This window comes from Elephas maximus, chromosome 10, assembly GCF_024166365.1.
Source record: "Elephas maximus indicus isolate mEleMax1 chromosome 10, mEleMax1 primary haplotype, whole genome shotgun sequence".
NCBI classification, from domain to species: Eukaryota; Metazoa; Chordata; class Mammalia; order Proboscidea; family Elephantidae; genus Elephas; species Elephas maximus.
This window is the reverse complement of record NC_064828.1, coordinates 12,362,410-12,384,753: the sequence shown is the minus strand read 5'-3', so window position 1 is coordinate 12,384,753 and position 22,344 is coordinate 12,362,410. Positions and strand designations below refer to the sequence as shown.

General features: G+C 49.6%; 1 protein-coding gene across 1 annotated transcript; it reads right to left on the bottom strand.

Annotated features, from left to right (window-relative positions):
• Window positions 1-89: 89 nt before the first annotated feature.
• On the bottom strand, window positions 90-16,106 carry STRC (stereocilin). The gene is made up of 29 exons (XM_049898042.1): window positions 16,058-16,106; window positions 14,964-15,749; window positions 14,850-14,874; window positions 12,822-14,073; window positions 11,813-11,875; window positions 11,604-11,714; window positions 11,267-11,433; window positions 10,884-11,070; window positions 10,618-10,733; window positions 10,221-10,353; window positions 9,683-9,865; window positions 9,232-9,270; window positions 8,868-9,035; window positions 8,664-8,729; window positions 8,081-8,206; window positions 7,738-7,796; window positions 6,850-6,973; window positions 6,622-6,734; window positions 4,905-5,040; window positions 4,291-4,487; window positions 3,994-4,084; window positions 3,627-3,783; window positions 2,614-2,783; window positions 1,853-2,008; window positions 1,328-1,470; window positions 1,010-1,158; window positions 675-772; window positions 440-587; window positions 90-239 (listed from the first exon to the last, which is right to left on the bottom strand). The coding sequence occupies exons 1-29, from the start codon at window positions 16,104-16,106 to the stop codon at window positions 151-153; spliced, it is 5,301 nt and encodes a 1,766-aa protein (XP_049753999.1). The 3' UTR covers window positions 90-150.
• Between the last annotated feature and the right edge of the window lie 6,238 nt (window positions 16,107-22,344).

Below are 22,344 nucleotides of genomic sequence, written 5' to 3'. Positions count from 1 at the left end.
ATTGAGTCTCAGGTAGGTGGAAACCATTAGCATATTATCCATTAATCACTCAATCTGAGAATAATTAGGAGGCACTTCCATTTGCACTTTATTCATTATGACTTAAGGTTTCTCTCCCAACAGTCTCTCTCCTTAACTGTACAGACAGCCTCAGAGCAGTTGGCCAAGGAAGCATACAGTCAGTGCCAGGGCCCGGGAGAGTTGTGACCAGTCCTGGAGGCCCCAGGCTGTGCTTCGACCTATAATGAGAAAAGGAAAGGGAGGAATATCACAACTCTGAACCCCTGGAGCCATTGCCACCTAAAAACTAGCTCTCTGCCTGTACAGCCTTTCACTCCAGGGATCTCCCTGGGTAAGTTCTAAGAGCCAGACAGCACCAAGCTCGGGGTCATATTCTGGTTCAAAGATGGAGGATCAGACTTTGCAGTCAAGAACTCACCCTGCTGTTTTGGGCTTTCCTTCCCCTCGTGCTGGGCCCATGCAACTGCTTGTCGCTGCTCGGGACTCAGAAAGGCCATTTGCTCAGGAGTGACAGCCACAGCCTGAACACTGGTGAGACTAGATAGCTGGGCAGGGCTGAACACCACCTGGGGGTGGGACAGGAATTAGTACATCGACTGTAGTCTCCACCAGGCCCTGGCTTTCCTATGGACACCCCAGTTCATCGTACTTACAGCAAATTTAGGAGCAGGGATGACAGAAATGGCAAGTGGGGTAAGGCCCTGGATCTGTGCCCGCAGCAGTGCTGAAAGAGCGAGGTCTGGGATCCCAGCTGTTGAAACAAGTGGAATGGATATCCATATCTTGTCTTAGATGGTCTTCCTTCTCTTCAAACCTATAGACCTCCTCTCCCACAGCACCATAGACCTTCCTAACATGTCTCCAACTTCCTACTTAAACACCTTCTCAGGCCCCCACCTTAATTGCAGAGCAGTCTCCACCCAATCCACCACCTAGTATAGAGACCAGTCCCTGACAGTTAGCATCAGCAGTGTCCCAGCCTTTACACCTGCTATTGTGCCAACTTCAGTGAAGATCTCAGGCCCCCAGTTACTGACTGGACCAAAGCCACCAGGCAGCACAAGGAGCTGGGCCAGAACCTCTAGCTGCTCCTCAGAGCACTGAAGAGGCATGTTGCCCAGGAAGAGGGCTGCTTGGCTGTGGAAGAGTAAGAAGGAAGAGAAGAATTCAGCTTCAGTGATAGGACAATAGACGATAGATAGAAACCAGGCTTGAAATGGGTCCCCTTACCCCATGACCCTTCCCTCTCTGGGCGAGCCCATCGTCACCTTCAGTACCACCACTCACACCCCCCTGCACAGGTGACCTAAACTCCCAACTGCTGATATGCTGTAGCTCCTCTGGCCGCAGTCCACAGAGCGTATAACCCAGTGCTGTCAAGTAAATGAAGTCCAGGTGGCTCACGTGCCTGCCACTCTGTCGCAGGAAGCTGGAGACCACAATCCGGAGCTGGGTGTGGTGGGGGGATACACAGGACAAGAGGAGAAATCACAGGGAATTAATGGAAGGGGAAGAGATCAGAGAAATGTTAGATGTTACTGGAGTATATTCTCTTATTATTAAGACCTGAAGATCCAATAGCTATGGGGAAGGTTGACGAAAAAAAAAAAAAAGGACAGAAAAAGAGGGGCCATCAAGGAAGAGGCAGGAGGGAGACTCATGTGTCCAGAGCTTCAGGGTGAATAAGCCCCTAAGGTTACTAGTGGAGGATATTAAGATAGAATGCCCAGGCAGAGTCACAGGAAAAAATCCCTTGGGCTTCAGATGATCTCAAGGCCTGGGTCTATGGGATGGATGTTATAGGGGAAGGGTAGGGAGGAGGCAAGGTCACCTGGACAGAGTTCCAGCCATCTATCTGGCCCAGGGTGCTCAGCACTCCCCAGTCCACCAGGAGCAGCTCCTGTAGTTCCCGCTCTCCTAGTCCTATTAAGAGCCGACCCAGCTGCAGGATCTGCTCAGGACGGAATCCCCGGGCGGGACCCCATAACTAGGGGAAAGAGAGCAACAATGTGAATGGAAAAAGCAATGAACTAGGAGTCAGAATGCTGGGTCTTAGTCTTGCCTCTGACCTTTGCTGTGTACATCTAAGCAAATCACTTGCCTTCTCTGGGTCTTTAGTTTCCTCCACTGTGAAACGAGTGGGTTATTAAAAGTATTATTGAAAGACCTTAAGAGTCTCAGTAGGAAAGAACGGCAAACTCTAGTTCATGAGTCCATGAGTTCTAAATTTTTTGTGCATCAGACTCACCAAGGGTGCCAGCTCCAATGCAGGTGCCCAGGGCTCATCCCCAAAGATTTTTACAGTCAGTCTAGCATGGGACCTAGCATCAGCATTTTTAAAATCTACTCCCCAGATGACTGATACACACTAAAATTTGCTAACCACTGCTCTAGTCCCTCTTCTTATTGTACTGGCTCCTTTCCTCAATATTCATCCCCTCTGACTTCCCACTTGTTATACAGTCTAACTCTTTCTATCTCCTATTACCAACACCCCCCCACCACTCTCCATTCCCTTGTGTCCCACACCACACCCAGCTATCTTCCCCAATGTTTTTCCACCTCCACCCCAGTTGGGTTCTCCACCCTAACCTGCTTTGCCTTTCCCATGGCTGCCCGTAGTTCCTCAGGCCCAAGTCCTGGGTCTCCTGCAAAGAGTGCCAGGCAGTCCTCAAAGTCTGAGAGCTCCATTTGTGAAATCTGGGTTGCAGACCAGGCTGCTGGGAACGTTCCCCGTATATCTGCACAATTTGGCACAGGTTCTGAAGGGGAAGGGAGAGTCAGAGGGTCAGCGTAGTGCTAAAATATGCCCAGATATAGAATGACTCCTGTAAATAGAATGTATATAGCATGCCTCTCACATCTTTGGAGGATGGGGCAGTGTGGGCAACGGGATAGAAGGATTACTATAGTGTGAGATTTATGGGGCTCAAAGGGTAATAAAACAAGAAGGAACTAAAGAGGACAAGCTCCTCCTCTTATAGATGGGAAGGCTTAAAAATCAAACACATATGCTCATCCAAAGACTTCACTAAAAGAGTAAAAAGACTGCCTACAGACTGGGAAAAAGTTTTTAGCTATGACATTTCTGATCAACGCCTGATCTCTAAAACCTACATGATTCTGCAAAAACTCAACTACAAAAAGACAAATAACCCAATTAAAAATGGGCAAAGGATATAGATGGGAAGACTGAGGACTAGAGGAGGGTTCCCAGGGACTTAATGGCTGAACTGGGATTAGAACTCAGGTCCTGGGCTCCTTCTTACATCTTAGGATCTCTCCAGCAGGGAGCTCCACCTTTAGCCAAGCCTAGAGCTGAGTTACCTGTTGACAGGGATAAGAGAGCAGGAAAAGAGGAATCCTGGACCAAAAACATTACGGGCTATAAATTCCCAGAACTACGGAACCCTAGAACTGGAAGAAATTTTGGAGAACATCCCCCTAACTCCCTTGCTTTATAGATAGGAAAACCAAAGCCCAGAGAATAAAGGTTTGAAAATCTGCTCAAAAGGCACAGCACACCTAGAGCTCAGATTTCTGGAAGAGTTTGATACTCTTTCCCGTACACCTTGCTAGAGGTATGAGTTGTTGGGTAGTTTTACCTGGAAGATCCTCGGCAGCAGGACGTACAACCCCAGATACCAGAGCTGCTTTCTTGGGAGCCAGCTGTGGCCACCCACACAGCTGTCCAACTCTGCTCTGCTCCCAGCTCTGCTGCCTCTCCAGAAGCCGCTCCAGGGTCTCTGGGCTCAAGATCTCCTGTATGAGATGGTAGAGGGAGGATGGGAGACCTGGACAGGACCTGGGTCAGCTGCTGCAGCTGTAATTCCAAAATCCTGTGTCTGTTTAGCAGTCTTCCCCAGGTCCAGTCTTTACATTCTTTGCCTCCAATCTCCTTGGCCTTAGGTCCCCAGACCAGCTCACCACCCCTTCGATGCTCTTATTCCCTCTCTTGTTCCTTCACTTTACCTTGGGGATCAAGGAAATAGCCTCAGTAGACAGAGTGAATATTAGGCGTCCAGCTTGTTCTACTTCATCCTGGCTCCAAAACTCTGGCCTCCTGGAGGATGGGAAGAAGATCAGAGGCTGGGGAACTAAAGGCACTGTGAAAAAAAAGGAAGAAGAAAAGAGGACATAGTAGGATTGGAGACTCAGGGCTCCAAGAGACATCAAGCATATGGAAGGGGCTACCACTGGTGAAGACGGTTGAGGGCCTGGGCTTAGGGGCAGGATGGGTTAGAATTTGAAGCTCCTAAAGGTCCATACCCAAGAAGAGGCTCCTGCAACAGCAGCCACCCCAGCTCTGTAGCAAATGGCTCTCCTAGGCAGTAGTCCTGCAGCTGACTGAGATAGGAGAGCAGGATCTGTCGGGGAATCCGTCGTGTGCTCTCTAATCCCAGGAATCCAACCAAGGGGCCCAATGCATCCAGCACTTCCCTTGAGACTGGGGCCTGTTTTGGAGCCTAGGAAAGGGCATAAGCACAATGCCACCTCTGACTCAGAGTACTAGAGTCTTTGGTCAAGGCACTAAGTCCCTTGACCTTCTCTTTCCTCCAGTTCTCAAAAGAGGGCCCTATGATGCTCAGTGCCATTGTTTACTTTCTTAAACAATGAGTCCAGGCAGGAGCAGCCAGAAAGACTAGAAGGAGAAATCCAAGGGCTTTTGTGGAATCCAAGGAGTGAGGGCAAGGAGCATGAAACAGGCTCTTGAGGAATAGAACCCAGAGGCAGGTCTGAGGGCTAAAGCCTTGGACATGGGAACCTGTGTGGCAGTGGAGGGTGAGGGGTGGTATGCACCTAGAAGACAGTCACAGGGCATCATCTGATGGGCAACGATTGCCAAGGGCAGCAGATCTGAGTCTGGTAGGGTGGACTCTTACCAGGTTTTGTAGTGCCCTCTCTGCCAGGGTTACTCGGTGAGGTGGGGTCAGTGCCAGCAGCTGCTCTGGAGCTCCTTGTACCAGCTCCACCACCAACATAATGGATTCACTGGATAATCTGTCCATCAGGTAAATCCTATAGCAATCAGGCAACAGGGGCACTCGAGGAACTGAGCCAAGTCAAAAAGGGACCACAGAGCCTTATACTCCCCAGACAGGTTATGACACCAGTCCAGACCCTGTAGCCTGGGACAGACACTGATATTTAACAGTCCCAGATCCAATTCCAACCTCTGTGTTTGAAGGGAGAGAACAAAGGGACTGAGATATTTCTAGTCTTCCAGAGAAGGTATAACAAACAATCCTATGTGATCTAGCTGACTCAAAGGCCCAAACATTAAGTATTATTATTTTTTTCCTCATTTTGTAGATTAAAATACTGAGGTTCACAGAGATCGAATGGTGGGGCCTTACTCCCAATCCAGTCCTTTCCATGAGGCCACCTTTCCTGTATTGTGAGGAGGTCCTTCTCCTTTGCATAGTGCTATACCATTTACAAAGTTTTCAGATAGTGTTGTCTCACTTGATCCGTTTGAAAAAAGCTGTGGGTAAAATAGGGTATTTTTATTATCCCTTTTTCACAAATGAAAAATTCAGGTCTTCTACCTTGTGTTCTAGGATCTTCCATCTCATATGGCCCTTGAGATTCTAAATTATCTCAGAGAACCAATATACTTAAATGAGTTAAACGGCATTTGGAAAAAAAAAAAAAAGCCCTTTTGTCTGGAAACAGAAAGTGACATCTTGTACCCTGTACTGTATCTAGGGCTGTCAGTTCTGGAACTGGGCCAATTAGCACAAGAACCAAAGCCTGTGGAGAGGTCTAGGAAAACGTTAAGGCTGGAGTAAACGGCTTTTACCATCACCACATTCCCAGGAAGACTGAGACACCAGCCTTTTCCTACTCTGACTGACAGTGCAGATGGCAATAGGATTGGGGTGGGCCTAAAATGGGAAAAGAAGCATATGAGTGAGATACTCATAAACTCCTAGAATCTCTGGGTTGGGAGGAGCCTTCGATTCATCTAGATTTCTCTCCCCTCCACACCATACTTGAATCTGCTCTACAACATCCTTGCCATGGGGCCATGGAACCCAAGATGAATAATAGCTCTGAATTGGGGAACTCAACTACCTCAATTCTCCTTATATTGTACAAAAATCTGACTTTCATCCATTGGTCCTCATCATGTGCAGTGGGGCCATTCAGAAACATTCCAATCTTTTTCTTCCTTGATAGCCCCTCTGGCATCTGAAGGCACTTACCACATTTTCTGTGCACTTTATCTTCATCTATCCTCTAAACACACTGAGAGCAAGCGCCCTAAGCAGAACACAGTCATCTAGGGCACAGTCAGACCATTGCCTCCCTCATTTCCCATGCTCTATCTCTATTCATGTGGCCTAGGTGACCTTAAGATTATTTGGCAGCATCATCACAGTGTTGTTGCTCTCAGCTGTCCCATGATGGGTACAGTGTTCTGGGAGCCAATCAATACATACAGCAGCTTTGAACAACTCCTTTGCTTTTGGTTATAAATGTTGTCAGGGAACCACCAGACAGAAAACCACCACCTTTATGGCATTTCTGAAGGGAAGACCTTCTACCTGAAGTTGGGCTTTCCAAGGATCCAGGGTCTCCAACCCTAGCACTTACGGTAAGTCCAGGAGTAGCTTGGGGTCCAGCTCACTCAGCTCTGGCCCCAGGGTTGCCAGCTCTGGCTCTGGCATTGTCATCCTTCGCTGTAGCTCCTCCCAGATACAGAGTCTCTATGGAGCAGGGTAGAGAAGCAGAGTCAGGGCAGAGCTGAGCACAGGGGATGAGCAGAGGGACCCATAGTCCCTGACCCCCTGCTCCCATTGATGCCCAAGTACGCCCTCTCACCAAGCTCCCTCGAACACCAGTGGGCAGCTGATAGAGCATGTGCATCACTTGAATGAAGTCTGCCATTGCGCCGACCTGCTGCAGAAACTCACAGGACATGCCCCCTGCCAGGGTGCCTAGAGCCCTGTGGGTGTATGGGTAAGTGGAGGTGCGCTCAGCACATGCCACAGCCTGTCTGTTCCTTGATATCAACACTCTCAAAACAAGTATAGAGGTTTACTGATGGTAATTTACAGTTTAGACAAAGGCTTTTGCATAGATATTCTTATTTGGCTCTCCACAACATCAGAGATGTTTTTCAGATAAGAAAATATTTACAGGGGTCTAGTGATGTTCCCGAGAGAAGTAGCGGTCAACTAACACCAGAGCCACATCTTCAGATTCTTACACCAATGGTTCTGTTACCGTGGGTGTGGTAAGGTAATGCCTGCTTATTCCTGCTTGGCCAGAGGTCTGGAGTCGCCTTGAATTAGACAAATAACAGCAAACAAACATCTATCGGGAGTCTATACGAGGCCAGGCACTGTGTCAAGTACCTTACATGCCTTATCTCATTCAATCTTGACAACGCCTACCTATGAGGTAGGTACTGTTCTACAGAAGAGAAAGCTGATGCTTAGAGAGCTTAAATGGCTTGCACAAGATTATGACAGGGCTGGGACCTTAACCTGAGTCTTCTGAGTCCTTAGGTCTATTCAGTGTGGGTGTGGCACAGTGGGAGAGCAGGAGGCAAGGGGAAGATGAGCCAGGAGAACGTCCCCAAGGTGAGAACTCCATGTTTTATTCATCCTTGTGTCCACCATTGCAAATCACATGGTGCCTGACACATGGTAAGTGCTCAGAAAGTGTTAGTGGAATTAAACTCACTGCTCAACACAAGTTACTCACCGCAGATTCCTAAGGGTCAGGTTGGCCGGCACCTGCATTTTCTTCCAGAGAAACTGTGCCTACGAGGGAAAGAAAGAGGAGCCGCTTCCCAGCAGAGATATTGTCCAAAAACCTAGGATGCCTTGGGCCCAGTCCTGCCTCTCCATGCTGTGGGCCCCCGCCTCTCACTCTCCCAGAGGCCCACCCCTCTCTCAGACAGCGAGAGAGAAATGGAGGAATAGGGAAGAGGGAGGAAGAAAGAACAAGGCAAGTCATAGCCTTAGGGATCCTAGAAATAGCCCCGGGTAGGGCCAAGGGAAAAAGGTGGAAGAGATGGAGAGAGAAGAGTTCTGAGGAGAATTACCTGCTGCTCAGACCAGAGCAGCTCCCGGTAGCGCCTTCGGTCAGCCAGAAGAGCCACAGAGTCCAGCTGTAGCAGCTTTAACGGGAGCAGGGGAAGCAGGCAATCTGGCCAGGTGGTGGGGCTAGGCTGTTGGTGGTGGCGGGGCGCAGCAGTGTAGTGATAGGTGAGAGGGTCTGGACTCAACCCTCAGAGAAAAAGGGGAGCCACGGAGCCAGCCAGGAAGGGACCAAAGCAAGGACAGGAGTGGAGTGGCCACTGTAGAAACGCATGCCTGAGAGCCTCACATTAAAGACTGTTTGGTCAAATGTTGCTGCTATTTAGGCACCTGGTGAACTAAAGTCCCTCAGCCTCTCTGAGCCTTAGCCTTTTCATCTGAAAGCAGGGTGGTTGACCTGGGAGTTTTCTCGGCCTTTCTGGAGTCGGCATTCTAGGACATGCGGCTCTGCATGTGGAAGTAGAGGGAGCTGCTAGCATCTGGGTGGGTGCGGCGCTAACTGACATTCTCGGGGCCACTCCAGGGAGCGTGTGCAAGCCACGTGAAACTGTCCTGGCACATGCAGAGGTCCAGAGACCTCACACATACCTGACCAGGGAGGCACACAGCTGCACCGGAACCTGCTGGACCTGTATTTTTAATGCCGCCTTTCACCTGTGTAAGAATTGTCGGTGTGTGTGTAAGGGAGTAGGGAGACATGGGGAGGCCTTCCCTAGCCACAGAGAGAAGCTCTCCTCCCGAGCTCACCAGCCTCCCCCCAACCTGCTGTCTCATCCTCCCTGCCACTCGTACCCGAAAGCTCTGCAGCAGCGCTGCGGTCTGGCAGGCTGAGAGGCGGGGCAGTTCAGGGGCCAGGCAGGGACAAGCCCCAACCAAAACTCGCCTCGGGATGGCCTGGAGCGTCTGGGGGCTGAGGCCTGGCAGCAGAGGGTGCAGGGAGCAGAGGTCCTCCAGGGACAGCTGGGGAGGAAGACAAGAGGCGTGAAGAAGAGGGGCAGCATGAAGTAGGAGGGCAGCGTGAAGAAGAGGGGAGGAGCAGCATGGTGGAGAAGTCGACAGCAGGTGTGAGGGCAGCTGAGAGGGAGGCGGGGCAAATGTGGAGTCGGGAAACCGGGAAGAGACTCCCAAGGTTTGTTGAGAAGCTGCTGCTACTCACATCATGCCTTGGGAGAAGCCGTCCAAGCAGCAGGACCGCCTGAAGAGGGGCAGGACAAAAACAACCGCTCTCAGGCCCCAGTGCCCGGTAGTCCCAAGCAGATCCCTAGTGTTGGCCCTCCAAAAGTGCCAGCCCTCACCAGGTGAGAAAATCATCCTCTTTACTTGACTGGCCCAGGTTCTAGGTGGGACGGGGGTCAGCAGCGTGTCTCCTAGTGGGCCCCTCTCCACAAGTGTCCCCCAGTGGCAGTTCTCCCCCAGTGACCAGGTTGGCTCAGGGCCCTTTTGATCTGAGGAAGGGGGATGAGGAGATCCACTTGGACAGGGTTCACCTCAGTACTCACCCAGGGAAAGGAGGCCTCAGGGGGGGCTAGTGGTATCCCTGAATGTGACTCTCTTGATTGGGGTTCCAGGGGTTGGAGGGTGGATGCCAGGGAGTGGGACAGGCTCACCTGGGCAGGTGTGATACTGGTTCCCTGCAGGGCAGGAAGCATGGCTCTGAGCTGGGGTTCTGACAGCTCCTGCAGGAATCGGAGGCCCAGCTGAGGAAAGAGAGGGGCCCAGACCCGCAGCTCCAGGGGGCTCAGCACAGTTCCTCCAGCTGAGCGCAACACCCCCAGGAGTTCATACGCCACCTGCAACCAGGGAAGGTTTGGGACTGGAGAGAAAAGGTGGATGAACCATGAACCTCCTCTCTAATCCCACATCTACAGTTTCCAGGGCCTGGGCTAGGACTTGAAATCAGGGATGGGACCAGAGTAGATGAAGTTTTAGATGGCAGAGGGTATGTCTGGAGTACCACATGTCATGGGGTAGGTCCAAAGAGAGACAGCAACAGGTAAGAATGGTCATGAAGTAAGGATGGAGGTGGCAGAGGTAGGATAGAGGACTGGCACCACTGTGCTCAAGCTTGGTTGAGAAGACTGGGAAAGTCACCCACACAGACCGAGGGGAAGCCTGGAGTCTTGTAGGCCTATGCCAAGGGCTCACCCGTCCTTGTGGGCTGAGGGTCCCGTTGGCTGCGCATTCCAGCAGCCCCCGTTCTACGGGCCCCATCGGGTCACTCAAGGGTACCAGGCTCTGCAGCTCCTCTGGGCTCAGGAAACAGGCGAGGGACCCCAGCCTGAGGAGGGCATGAAGCTGGCCTTTGTGTGGTCACTGAAGCTGGTACTAAGGCAAGGATCATGTGGGGACATGGAGCAGGCACTCTGACCACTGAACTAGAAAACATGGGCATTATATAGGTCTCTCTTCAGGAACCCTATACTTCCTGGAGCCATTGCCTACTCTCTTGCTCCTTCCTAGAACTCCAACCCACCATGACAGCTATACCTGCCTCTCTACCTCTCCCGCTCTGGCCTTGATCACCGATACCATAACCACTCACCTGCGCACCTGCTCCTCTCCATCCTGGATGCTCTGGTTCACCAGGCTGCGTAGCACGTGTCGGGCTTGCCCTGGCCCAAGCCCTGCCCCTGGCCACCTGTCCTCCAGAGCCTGGATCTGAGATGGGGAAGGTCAGCTTATTCTAGGATCACTGTGGGACACTTGGAGAGGGGCTCACTAGGAGACGTGCCACTGACTCCTGTGCTACTGGCTGCCGTCCCACCTAGTGGAAGATGGGCCAGTCAGTGCAGAGGACGACTCTCATACCTGGTGAGGGCTGAGCTGCAGAAAGTTCTCCAAAGGAAGATGGGGGAGCAGGGGCAGCACTGCCGACAGCAGCTCCTGGGACCAGGCGGGCACTTCCCCGAACAGCTCAGGGGCCAGCAGTCGCTTTGCCAGAGCCTCCTTCTGTTCAGGCCTCATTCCTGGGCTATAGTCCCTGATAGCAGCCAGGCTAAGGAGGGTAATGGGTTTTAAGTTTTGGCCCTGTTCCAAACTGCCATCCCCTGGCCCTTTGCTTTCCTTCTGCCACGGAAAGGAAGGAGATTCTCTCTGGTTTTAGTAGGGAAGAGTTCTGCAAGGGGCTGCTCCAGGTGGGTAGGGTGGTCCTGACCCTGATAGGAGCAGGCAGGGTGCTGTGGGGACCTTACACGGTGTCGTTGGCCAACACAGATGGTGGGAAGCGCATCAAGTCAGAGACAGCCAAGAAGGGGATGAGCGGTGACAAGTCAATGAAGAGCTGGGAAGTGAGGCGTGGGTACCGCTGAAGCAGCAGGGCTGTCAGGCGACCCAGAGCCTGCTCTTCAGATGGTGGTACCTGTGTAGGCACAGGAATGGATGCTGACTCTGGAAACATGCAGTATCCTTGCCATCGCCTCTCTCGGGTTCCTCCTTCCACTGAGACAACCGCTTGGCACACCAGGTTTCAGGTGCTCTTGATGCCTGGATCCCCCCTCCACCCTCTTTCCCATCTCCATCTATGCCCACCTGTAGCTGGGCCCAGGAACGGTGCACAAGCGTCAGAAAGCTCTGAGCGGCCTCCCTCTCTGCTGAAAGCACCAGCTGCTGGAGATTTTCTGGGGGCATGTGCAGGTACTTCTGGGAGTTGGGAGGGCACGGCGGGCTTGGCCACACTGGGCAGGGACCTCAGGCCATAGCTATCACCCAGCCCACCCATGTGCCCCACCACCTGTTACCTGCACTAAAATCTGCAGGGCCCAAACACTCTTCTCCCTCTGGAGCAGATCCCACAACACAGGCTGGTGGGGAGACAGACAAGATGCCAAGAGAATTGTCTTCTCTGTCCCTTCTGCAGCTTCCCTAAACACTAAAACTCCACTTGCTGGGATGCTTGACCTTCATCTGAAGCTAGTATGCATGTCTCCTCAGATATTAAGCTCCTTTACCTCAGGGACCACATCTCTAACTTCTGTACCCTCTCCCATGCACGCTCCATAAGTGGCTCAATAAATGCTTACAGATATGAAGCAAATTACTATGAGCCCATCTAATCCCATTTCACCTGTCCCAGGGCCCTAACACGGAGTAAGGAATCTTTATATATCCTACAGAACCTAGCAAGGGGCTTTGCACACAATAAGGATTTAGTGAAGGAATTGTGGTATTTATATATTCTACAGAGAAGAAACTGAGGCCCAGAAAACTAAATTAAATTACTTGCCTAAGCCCACCTAATTTGTGGCAGAGTTGAACCTAGAACCCAAGTCTTCTGATTTGTAGTACCCCTGAATTTTTCTCATTCCTGCCTTATCCTCCTATACTCTGCCAGCTTCCAGTTCTCACTCTTCAGGGATAGAATTAGAGCCCTCTAACTCGGTCCCTTTCTTTCCTGGAGCAGAAAAGGGGAGAGTCAAAGAAACAGAAGAATAATAAGGACAGAATTTTTATTGCATGTTTATGTACATACACTGTGCTGAGCCCATAGCATGCATTGTCTCATGTAATTCTACAGCCACCCTAGGAGGGTGGTGCCGTTATTGTTCCCAGTTTATAGATAATAAACTCAGACTGGTTAAATAACTTGCCCAAAGCTGGTCACGGACCTCAGATGTGAACCCAAGCCTGTGTGACTCCAGGGCTGTGCCCTTAAACCACTATGCTACACTACTACCTCTCAGCATTGGAGGAATTCCCCTGGAAGCCCTCTCTCCGTTCCAGGAGCTTCCACCCAGGCAGATCACTCACACTGAAGCAGGCCAGCAGCTCCATCTTGCTCAATCCAGAGCCGGGGCTGACAGGAGAGTCGAAGCCTGGTGGCGTCTGCTCCTCCTGCTCCAGGTACTCCCCAACTGTCCGTAGCACACTATGCCGGCCCTCTGGGCGGAAGGCGTCCCAGAAGGAGCAGTTGTCCGGAAGACTGGAGAGCAGCAAGGCCTGGCCCAGAATCCCCTGGGCCTCAGCCCCTCCAGCCCCTGGACCCAGGAGGAAGGTCAGCAGGCGCAGAAGATAGTGTAGGCGTGTGGGATGGGCAAGGGCAGGCACAGAGGACTGACAGCGTGGCAATTGGGATAGCATGCCAAGCAGGAAGGGGCCAGGAGCTAGGCAGAGTGGGGATGGTCCCAGTGGTGGCAGAGAGGGCAAAAGGGGGCCCAGAAGCCCGTCTAGGAAGCAAGTGTTGTTGCCTCCACGACTTATTCTGCACTGGCTTGCTAGCCAAGGCCAGAAGGGCACCAGAGCCTCATACAAAGTGTCATTGGCACAGACCATCACCAGGAAGCTGCCCCCATCTGGGCAGCGCTCTCCACAGGGTCCAATGTGACAGGGTGGGAAGTCAGTGATATCCAGAGTGGGGCCCTGGCACACATGCTGAACCCAAACCTGGTTGCTGGGGGGCACAGCTTGCAGACTTGGCTCCCCACACAGCCGCTGGGCCCACAGAGTCTCATTCTCCAAGAAGCAGCCCCAGAAGATGTCTGGGGTGAGGGGAACAGGGGGCTGGTCTTCAGGGCAGCTTGTAGGGGGTGGGAGTAGGTCGGCACAAAGCCACTTTACCAGGCGGCGGTTGGGGCTGGACAGGGCTGAAAAGGAGAGGTTGCTACAGATTGCCTCAAGGAACTGATCAGGAAACTGGTCGTGGCAGGCCTGGAGCCAGCCTTGGGCACCTGGCACCCATGAGACAGCATACCACACAGCTGTCAGGCAGATGGCAGCGGTGCTGGGAGGGGGCTGCGGGGTGGCAGGCTTGGCATGCTGGCAGAGCAAGTGGATGGAGAAGTTGGAAATGCCGTGGGGCTGTGCCGTGTCTGAGTGGTTCTCGCAGAGGGCCTCCACAGAGATGGCTCGCCGCTGGCGAGGGCTGACATGGGTTGCAGGCTGGGCAACCCTGGGCAGAGGCACACCGGTGCTCATGCAGTGAAGGAGGGCGGGGGGTGGGGGCGGTGATGCAGACAGAAAGCCCAGCGCCTGGATATCCCAGGAGAGGTTGTGCCGGATGCCCCTGGGTACAGATGGAGGAACAGGCACAATCTGGTCAGTTCACATTTGGTCAGCTGAAGGTTCTAACCCTGGCCCAGAGCCCTGCAGGGGATGTGGAAAGCTTTTCCAAAAGTGAGATCCTTGGGAGTATAGGTGTTACTAGTTTAAATGCCGGGATGGCAAAAAGGGGAGAGAACTGTGTCCAACCAAGGTGCAAAATCTCCTAAGAGCAGCCCAGTTGAAGTCCCTTCTGGCCGCCCGGCCCCTTTTTTCGCCTTTCTTCATATGCTTTTAGACAGCTTAAACACAACCCTTGGTTGGCCTCATATCAGGAATCTGGCCAGCAACTGAGTACACCCACCTGTACTCTGACAGCGTTGTACTGAAATAGTAAGGAGCTAAAGAATTCAGTCCTGTCCTTCTTTTCCACACTCTGTATTTATTAAAACAGTTGCCATCAAGTGGATTCCAGCTCATGGCTGCCATCTTTATTAGCTAACATTTAGTAAGCACAATGTGCCAGGCACCGTTCTAAGTGGGTTACACACACAGTCTCAACTCATTTAATCCTTGCAACAATGGGGAAACTGAGGCATAGAAAGAGCATGTGACCTGTTCAAGGTCATATAGCTAGGAAGAGGTGGAGCTGGGATACCAGCCCAGACAGCCACACTCCACAACCACTAAACCCCACTTCTTTCAACAGTTTTCTCTTCAGCTTGGAAGGCTGACACCTTCAGCTGTCCATTTCCCGATTTCCCAGCCCCAATCCATCAACGCTCATTCCCTGTTACTTACCATAGGAGCAGCTGCTGAAGGTTACCTAGGAAGGAAGAGGTAAGGAAGGTGGCTACCCTGATCCCACCCCTTCTTGCCCTGCCCCAGCCCAGTCCCAGCCCTGGCAGCACTCACCTCCCTGGCACTGCCCATTGGCATCGGGTTCTGGTTGTCCCAGAATGGAAAAGACCTCGTCCTGCAGAGAGCGAGTAATACGGAGCAACCCTTCCTGGAAGGCAGCATAGAGGGGGGCCCCCACTGTGCGTAGCAGACCTTCCCAAAGAGCTTCCTCAGAGCCTAGATCCTCTGTTGGAGTGAGTAAACCCAACAGACCCTGCAAAAAGTGGGGAGCTGGCTCCCTCGCACTGAGGTCTGTGGCATTGCTCAGGTCCACAGTAGGCCGCACCTGCACCAGTGCCTGCCAGCGTGTGCCCTCTAACAACAGCAACAGAGAAGGCAGCCAATCAGCCGCCAAGACGCAGTCAGAGGGCCCATCACGGGAGCATGGGGGCCGGGTAGGGGCAGGGGGCCCTCCAGGCACTAAGGTTCCCAGGAACACTTCTGCGAGTCCACCCAGCACACCTGCCTGGTGCGCCAGGAAGTCGCGGGGAGTCTGTTCCTGCCCCAGCAGTGCCAGTATATCCCCCAGGAGCCCCAGCATTGGCTCCCAGTCCCGGCTGCCTCTCAGTGTCACTAGGAAATCATGGAGCCGGAGGGCAGGGGGCTGAAGAGGTGGGGGCTCTCCCACTGGCCCCTCCCCCATTCTCCCAAGCTCAAAGGAAGTGGAAATGTTGGCTAGGAATGTAGAGAACTGTGAGTGGCTGAGGAAGCCCTGGGGAGCCTGACCCAGAGCAGAGAGCAATGACTTCAGGAGGGAGAGACCAGTGTCCAGGGACCGAGACCCCATAGGGGCCAGCATTACTGTAAGGAGAAAAACCAGAGGTCACTAAAAGGGAAGTGCCTAGAGCCCTGGCCCTGAGAGCCCAGTTCCCTGACTGGATCTAAAGATGAGGTGAAGGGCATGGTGAGCTGGGTTCCTTTCATGCATGAGCTTACAGTAAGTCTTGGCATGCTTTCTTAGCCTCCTTTTCTCCCTTAGTACCAGTCTCTGCCCCTTTTCTTTGCCCTCTCCCACCCTTTTTTGATCTAACCCGTTAACCTCCTCAGTCTTAAGTCTTTCCAGCAACCATCCTCTTCATCCCCAGCCCTACTCACTGCTCCTCTCTCACCTGCACAGGACAGCAGCAACAGCAGTAGAGGCCAGAGGCTCAGAGCCATGTTTCCAGGTGCACACTGGCGCGAGAGGTGAGTTCTGGTTATTCTCACCTCATGTGGGACAGCCAGGTGAGGGCAGGGCACTGCAGGTAGCCTGAGGCTCCACAGACACTGCAGTGTGGTCTTTCAGGAAACAATATCTGTAACCTGACAGCAGGTTTGTCACCTGAGCTACTGAATACCTGATCCTTTGGTTCTAGAGAAAGATGTGCTTCTGAGAGAGGGAGCAATGATAGGGGATCCCAGGGGGCCCTTGGAGGAATCTAAGAAGAGAGCTTGAATTAGGAGCCACAGGTGCACATAGGAGTAGGTGAACATGGAGATGGAGAACTGGAGACCAGGGGTGCAAATTGGCGGTCCAGAGAAAAATGTAAGAAAGAAAACAAAGAGAGTACAAAGGAGTTAAGAAGCTACAGAAGCTGGATGGTAGGATTTGAGAGAACTGAGGAAGAAAGGGGGTCCAGGAAAAAGGCAGTGGGCGCCAGGTATAAACAGAGAAGAGGAATGAAGACAGAGGTCTTGTCCAAGGATGGAGCATTCGGAAAGAGGAGGTCTGCTTGCAGCCCAGCACCCAGAACCACAAAATGTTAAGAGCTGGGCAGGACCCTGGAGATCATATAGACCAAACCTCTCATGTTATGGATAAGGAAATAGACCCAGAGAGGCGTGACTTGCTCATCAGGCCATTCAAATGCTTGGGTTTGCCATCTGGCCCTGTCCTGTAGCCTGGATGAAAGCTATAGAAAATTCTGAACGGAGAAAAAACCTAAACCAGATGAAATCACTGGGCAAGGAGGCTACTCCTCTCCCGAGCCACCTTTCTGCCCATCAGAGCTGCTCACAGACCAGAGAGGTTACATTCAAAACCATCTGGTCTGGTCAGAGTTAGAAGGCTTTTCTGTCCCCCATTTATGTTTTCCAAAAGGCCTTTACCTGATGCCAGCTCTAAATAGTAATTTAACACTGAGGCTCCATCCAAACAATTTTCTGTCCCTCTCACCTTGAAGCCCTCCCCCACTAAACGCACATATTCACCTCCATTATCAACGCACTTCTGCCCTAGAAGATTCACGTAGAATCACAGAATTTTAGAGGTGGAAGGGACCTGAATAATTCTCTGGTAAAAACTTCTCATTTTATAGATGAACATGAGGAAACTGAGGCCCAAAGAAATGGAATGAGTTGCTCAGGCCACATAGGGCACTGGGAGTAGTGCTGGGATTTGCCAAGGACCAGTTATATGACCTACTGCATCATTTTGCCAACATTTTCCCTATGCCCATCAAAAGGCACCACATCTAGTCTGAAAAGCAGAAAATCAGAGAAAGAATATGGCCTCAGTTCTCAACAGCTTTCTAGTTCCTATCTCCAGCCCAACCTACAATCCACCTGTATATCTACCCTTGGTTCTATGACAACCCTCTTATAATACATTCTCCTTTCTTGCTTATAGGGTAGCAAAAATGAGATAGCCTGTGTTCAAATCCTTGCCCCAACAATTACCAGCTGTGTGTCCTAGGGCAATTTCTAACCGTTTCTGTGTCACAGTGTTCTTTTCTGTAGAAAAGAAGAAAATACTAGTGTCTTAGGCTGGTTTTCTAGAGAAGCAAAACCAGAGAAGCATATATATAAATATATACATGTAGGGAGAGAGAGAGAGATTTATCTCAAGGAAATGGCTCACGCTGTTGTAGCGCCTGGAAAGTCCCAAGTCCGTGAGTCATGTATCAGGCTAGAGGCTTCTCCTGACTCACATAGCTGCAGGGGCTGATGAACCCACAATCCATAGGTCAGATGGGGGGCTGCTGGCTCACAGACTTTGAAGGCTGATAAATCCAAGATCAGCAGGTAAGACAGCAGGCTGTTGGTTCAGGTCCCAGAACCAAAGATCAGATGTTGACAAGCTGAATGCAGTATCCAGAGCAGGGCAAAAGCCAGCGAGTTTTGTCAGAAAGTCCACATATATTGCATACAGGCCATACCCCCAAGGTAACTCCCTTCCAATTGATTGATTACTCAGAGCAGATCTCATCATAGAGGTGACGACATTGTATCAGAGCTCATCGTGGAGATGATTACATCATTACACAACTGCCAAACTACATCACTGAGAATCATGAACCAGCCAAGTTGACACATAACCTTAACCATCACAACTAGTGTAGAGTTGTGAGAATTAAGTTAGGGAATTCATTTAAAGTACTTAGCACAAATGACAGGGCTCCAAAATACGTGAAACAAACTCTAACAGCATTGAAAAGAGAAATAGACAGCTCCACAATAATAGTAGGAGACTTCAATACACCACTTTCAGTGAAGGACAGAACATCCAGAAAGAAGCTCAGTAAAGACAAAGAAGATCTAAATACCACAGTCAACTAACTTGATCTCATAGACATATATAGAACACTCCACTCAACAGCAGCCAAGTATACTTTCTTTTCCAACACACATGGGACATTCTCCAGAATAGACCATGTGGTAGGCCACAAAGCAAGCCTTAATAGAATCCAAAGCATCAAAATATTACAAAGCATCTTTTCTGACTATAAAGGCATAAAAGTAGATATTGATAACAGAAAAAGCAAGGAAAAAAAGTCAAACACATGGAAACTGAACAACACTTGCTCCAAAACTACTGAGTTATAGAAGAAATTAAGGATGGAATAAAGAAATTCACAGAATCAAGTGAGAATGAAAATACATCCTACCAGAACCTTTGGAACACAGTAAAAGCAGTGCTCAGAGGCCAATTTATGTCAATAAATGCATACATCCAAAAAGAAGAAAGGGCCAAAATCAAAACATTAACCCTACAACTCGAACAAATAGTGAGCAGCTAAAGAAGCCCTCAGGCACCAGAAGAAAGAAAATACTAAAAATTAGAGCAGAATAAAGTACTTAGCACAGTGCCTGGCATTCACGCAACAAATATTAAACATCTACCATATGCCAGGAAACTTTGGTGGCATAGTGGTTAAGAGTTACGGCTGCTAACCAAAAGGTTGGCAATTCAAATCCACCAGGCACTCCTTGGAACCCTATGGGGCAGTTCTACTCTGTCCTATATGGTCGCAATGAGTCAGAACTGACTTGATGGGACATAACAACAACAGTAACAGCCATGTGCCAGGCATTGGTACAGAGTAAACATTCACTAAATGTTAGCTGGGCCCTGGTGGTACCGTGGCCAAGAACTCAGCTGCTAAACAAAAGGTCAGCAGTTTGAATCCACCAGCTGCTCCTTGGAAACTCTATCAGGCAGTTCTACCCTGTCCTATAGGACTGCTATGAGTTGGAATCGACTCAACAGCTACAGGTTTGGTTTTGTAAATGTTAGTTATTATTAAACTAGCTCAAGATTCTTTTATCTGAAACTAAAAAAAAGTCCTAATTAATACAAAAATTGTTACCAAGAAGTAGCATCTTGAGTGAATGGCCTTCAGAACAAATGTGGAACTAGTTGTGTCAAGCAAAGAGGGGAACAATGAGAACTCTTTAAACTCAAGATGGGAAATTTCTTGGCAGGCTACATCATGCTAGGTCTCAAGAAAGGAGGTGGAATGAAACTTGTCCAAGACAAGGTCTTGAAAGCTCCACAGACACATCCAAACTCCCTGAGAGACCAAATTACTGGGCTGAGGGCTCTGGGGACCATGGTTTCAGGGAACATCTGGCTCAACTGGCATAACAGAGTTTATAAAGAAAATGTTCTACATTCTACTTTGGTAAGTAAGGTCTGGGGTCTTAAAAGCTTGTGAGTGGCCATCAAAGATACGCCACTGGTCTCACCCCATCTGGAGCAAGGGAGAATGAAGAAAACAAAAGGCACAAGGGAAAGATTAGTCCAAAGGACAAATGGACCACAACTACCACAGCCTCCACCAGACTAAGTTCAGCACAACTAGATGGTGCTCGGCTATCACCACCAAAAGTTCTGACAGGGATCACAACAAAGGGTCCTGGACAGAGCTGGAGAAAAATGTAGAACAAAATTCAAACTCATACATACAAAAAAAAAAACCAGACTGGAGAAATCCCGAGAGTGTGGCCTCCAGACACCCTTTTAACTCAGTAATGAAGTCACTCCTGAGGTTCACCCTTCAGCCAAAGATTAGACAGGCCCATAAAGCAAAACAAGACTAAGTGGGCACACCAGCCCAGGGGCAAGGACGAGAAGGCAGAGTGGGACAGGAAAGCTGGTAACGGGGAACCCAAGGTTGAGAAGGGGAGAGTGTTGACATGCCGTGGGGCTGGCAACCAACGTCACAAAACAATATGTATACTAATTGTTTAATGAGAAGCTAGTTTGTTCTGTAAACTTTCATCTAAAGTACGATAAAATATATATATATATATATATATATATATATAAAGAAAAAAGAAAGGTGAAATGAGATCAAAATCAAGGGAAGTATAATTAATTACTTCAATGTTAATTATAATATTAATATTAATTAAAACATTTTATATTAAATTTAAGAATGCAGTGACAGAGATCTTAAATGCTAGCAAGTGGCCATCTAAGATGCATCAATTGGTCTCAACCCACCGGGACCAAAGGAGAATGATGAACTCCAAAGACACAAGGTAATTATGAGCCCAGGAGGCAGAAAGGGCCACATAAAGCATTAGCCTGAGACCAGAAGAACTAGATGGTGCCCGGCTACAACCGATGACTGTCCTGACAGGGAACAAAACAAAGAACCCCTGAGGGAGCAGGAGAGCAGTGGGATGCAGACCCCAGATTCTCGTAAAAAGACCAGACTTAATGGTCTGACTAAGACTAGAATGACCCCGGAGGTCATGGTCCCCAGACCTTCTGTTAGCCCAAAACAGGAACCATTCCCAAAGCTAACTCTTCAGACAGGGATTGGACTGGACTATGGGACAGAAAAAGATGCTGGTGAAGAATGAACTTCTTGGATCAAGTAGACACATGAGACTATGTTGGCATCTCCTCTATGAAGGGGAGATGAGAGGGTAGGGGGGTCAGAAGCTGGCCAAATGGACACGAAAAGAGACAGTGGAGGGACGGAATGTGCTGTCTCATTACGGGGAGAGCAATTAGGAGTGTATAGCAAGGTGTTTATAAATTTTTGTATGAGAGTCTGACTTGATTTGTAAACTTTCACTTAAAGCACGATAAAAATAAAAAAAAGAATGCAGTGACAATATATGGACAAATTATGATAAAGCAAAATTGGTATTGATTTATAGCCAACAATACCATATTGAACATACAGAAAGTTATTAGGGTAACACAGTAGATAGAAGCTATACTGTTTATTATAAAATTTCTCTTTCCTTCTTACATTATTATTTGCATACTTCATGCTATAATAAAACAAATGTTTAATGTTTCTGCTTCCAAGTGAGAACACATTAGGTTCTAGTATGGAATATCTGGGTGGTGCAGTTAACATACTCAGCTGCTAACCAAAAGGTTGGAGGTTCAAGTTCACCCAGAGGTACCTCAGAAGAAAGGCCTGGAGATCTATTACCAAAAACTCAGTCATTGAAAACCCTATGGAACACAGTTCTACTCTGACACACATAAGGTCATAATGAATCAAGGTCAACTCAATGGCAACTGGTTGTATAGTATTTAAAGATGTAAGTAAGAATTAGAGACCAAAAGGGAAAATATATTCAGAAATAAAATCTTAATACAAACTATACATGAAAAAAAATTTAGTTTAGTTATATCACAAATATCTAAATTCTAACTTCACTTCCAAAACACTCCTCAGGAAACTCTCAAGGGTTACCTGGCATAAAACTTGAATACCTTCCTTGACTTAAGAATCTAGGTGAAAGATATAAATCCAAAAAAGCCTGTCGCCATCAAGTCAACTCTAATAATGACCCTATAGGACAGAGTAGAACTGCTCCATAGGGTTTCCAAGGAGCGGCTGGTAGATTCAAACTGCTGACCTTTTGGTGAGCAGCCTTAGCTCATCATAGCTCTTAACTTCTGTGCCACCAGAGCTCCGGTGAAATACAAGGTTGTTGTTAGGCTTGGACTCATAGCGACCCTATGTACAACAAAACAAAACACTGCCTGGTCCTGCGGCATGCCCACGATTGTTATGCTTGAGCCCATTGTTGCATCCACTGTGTCAGTCCATCTCATTGAGGGTCTTCTTCTTTTTTAACGACCCTGTACTTTACCAAGCACGATGTCCTTCTCCAGGGACTGATCTCTCCTGACAACATGTCCAAATACAAGATGTAGTCT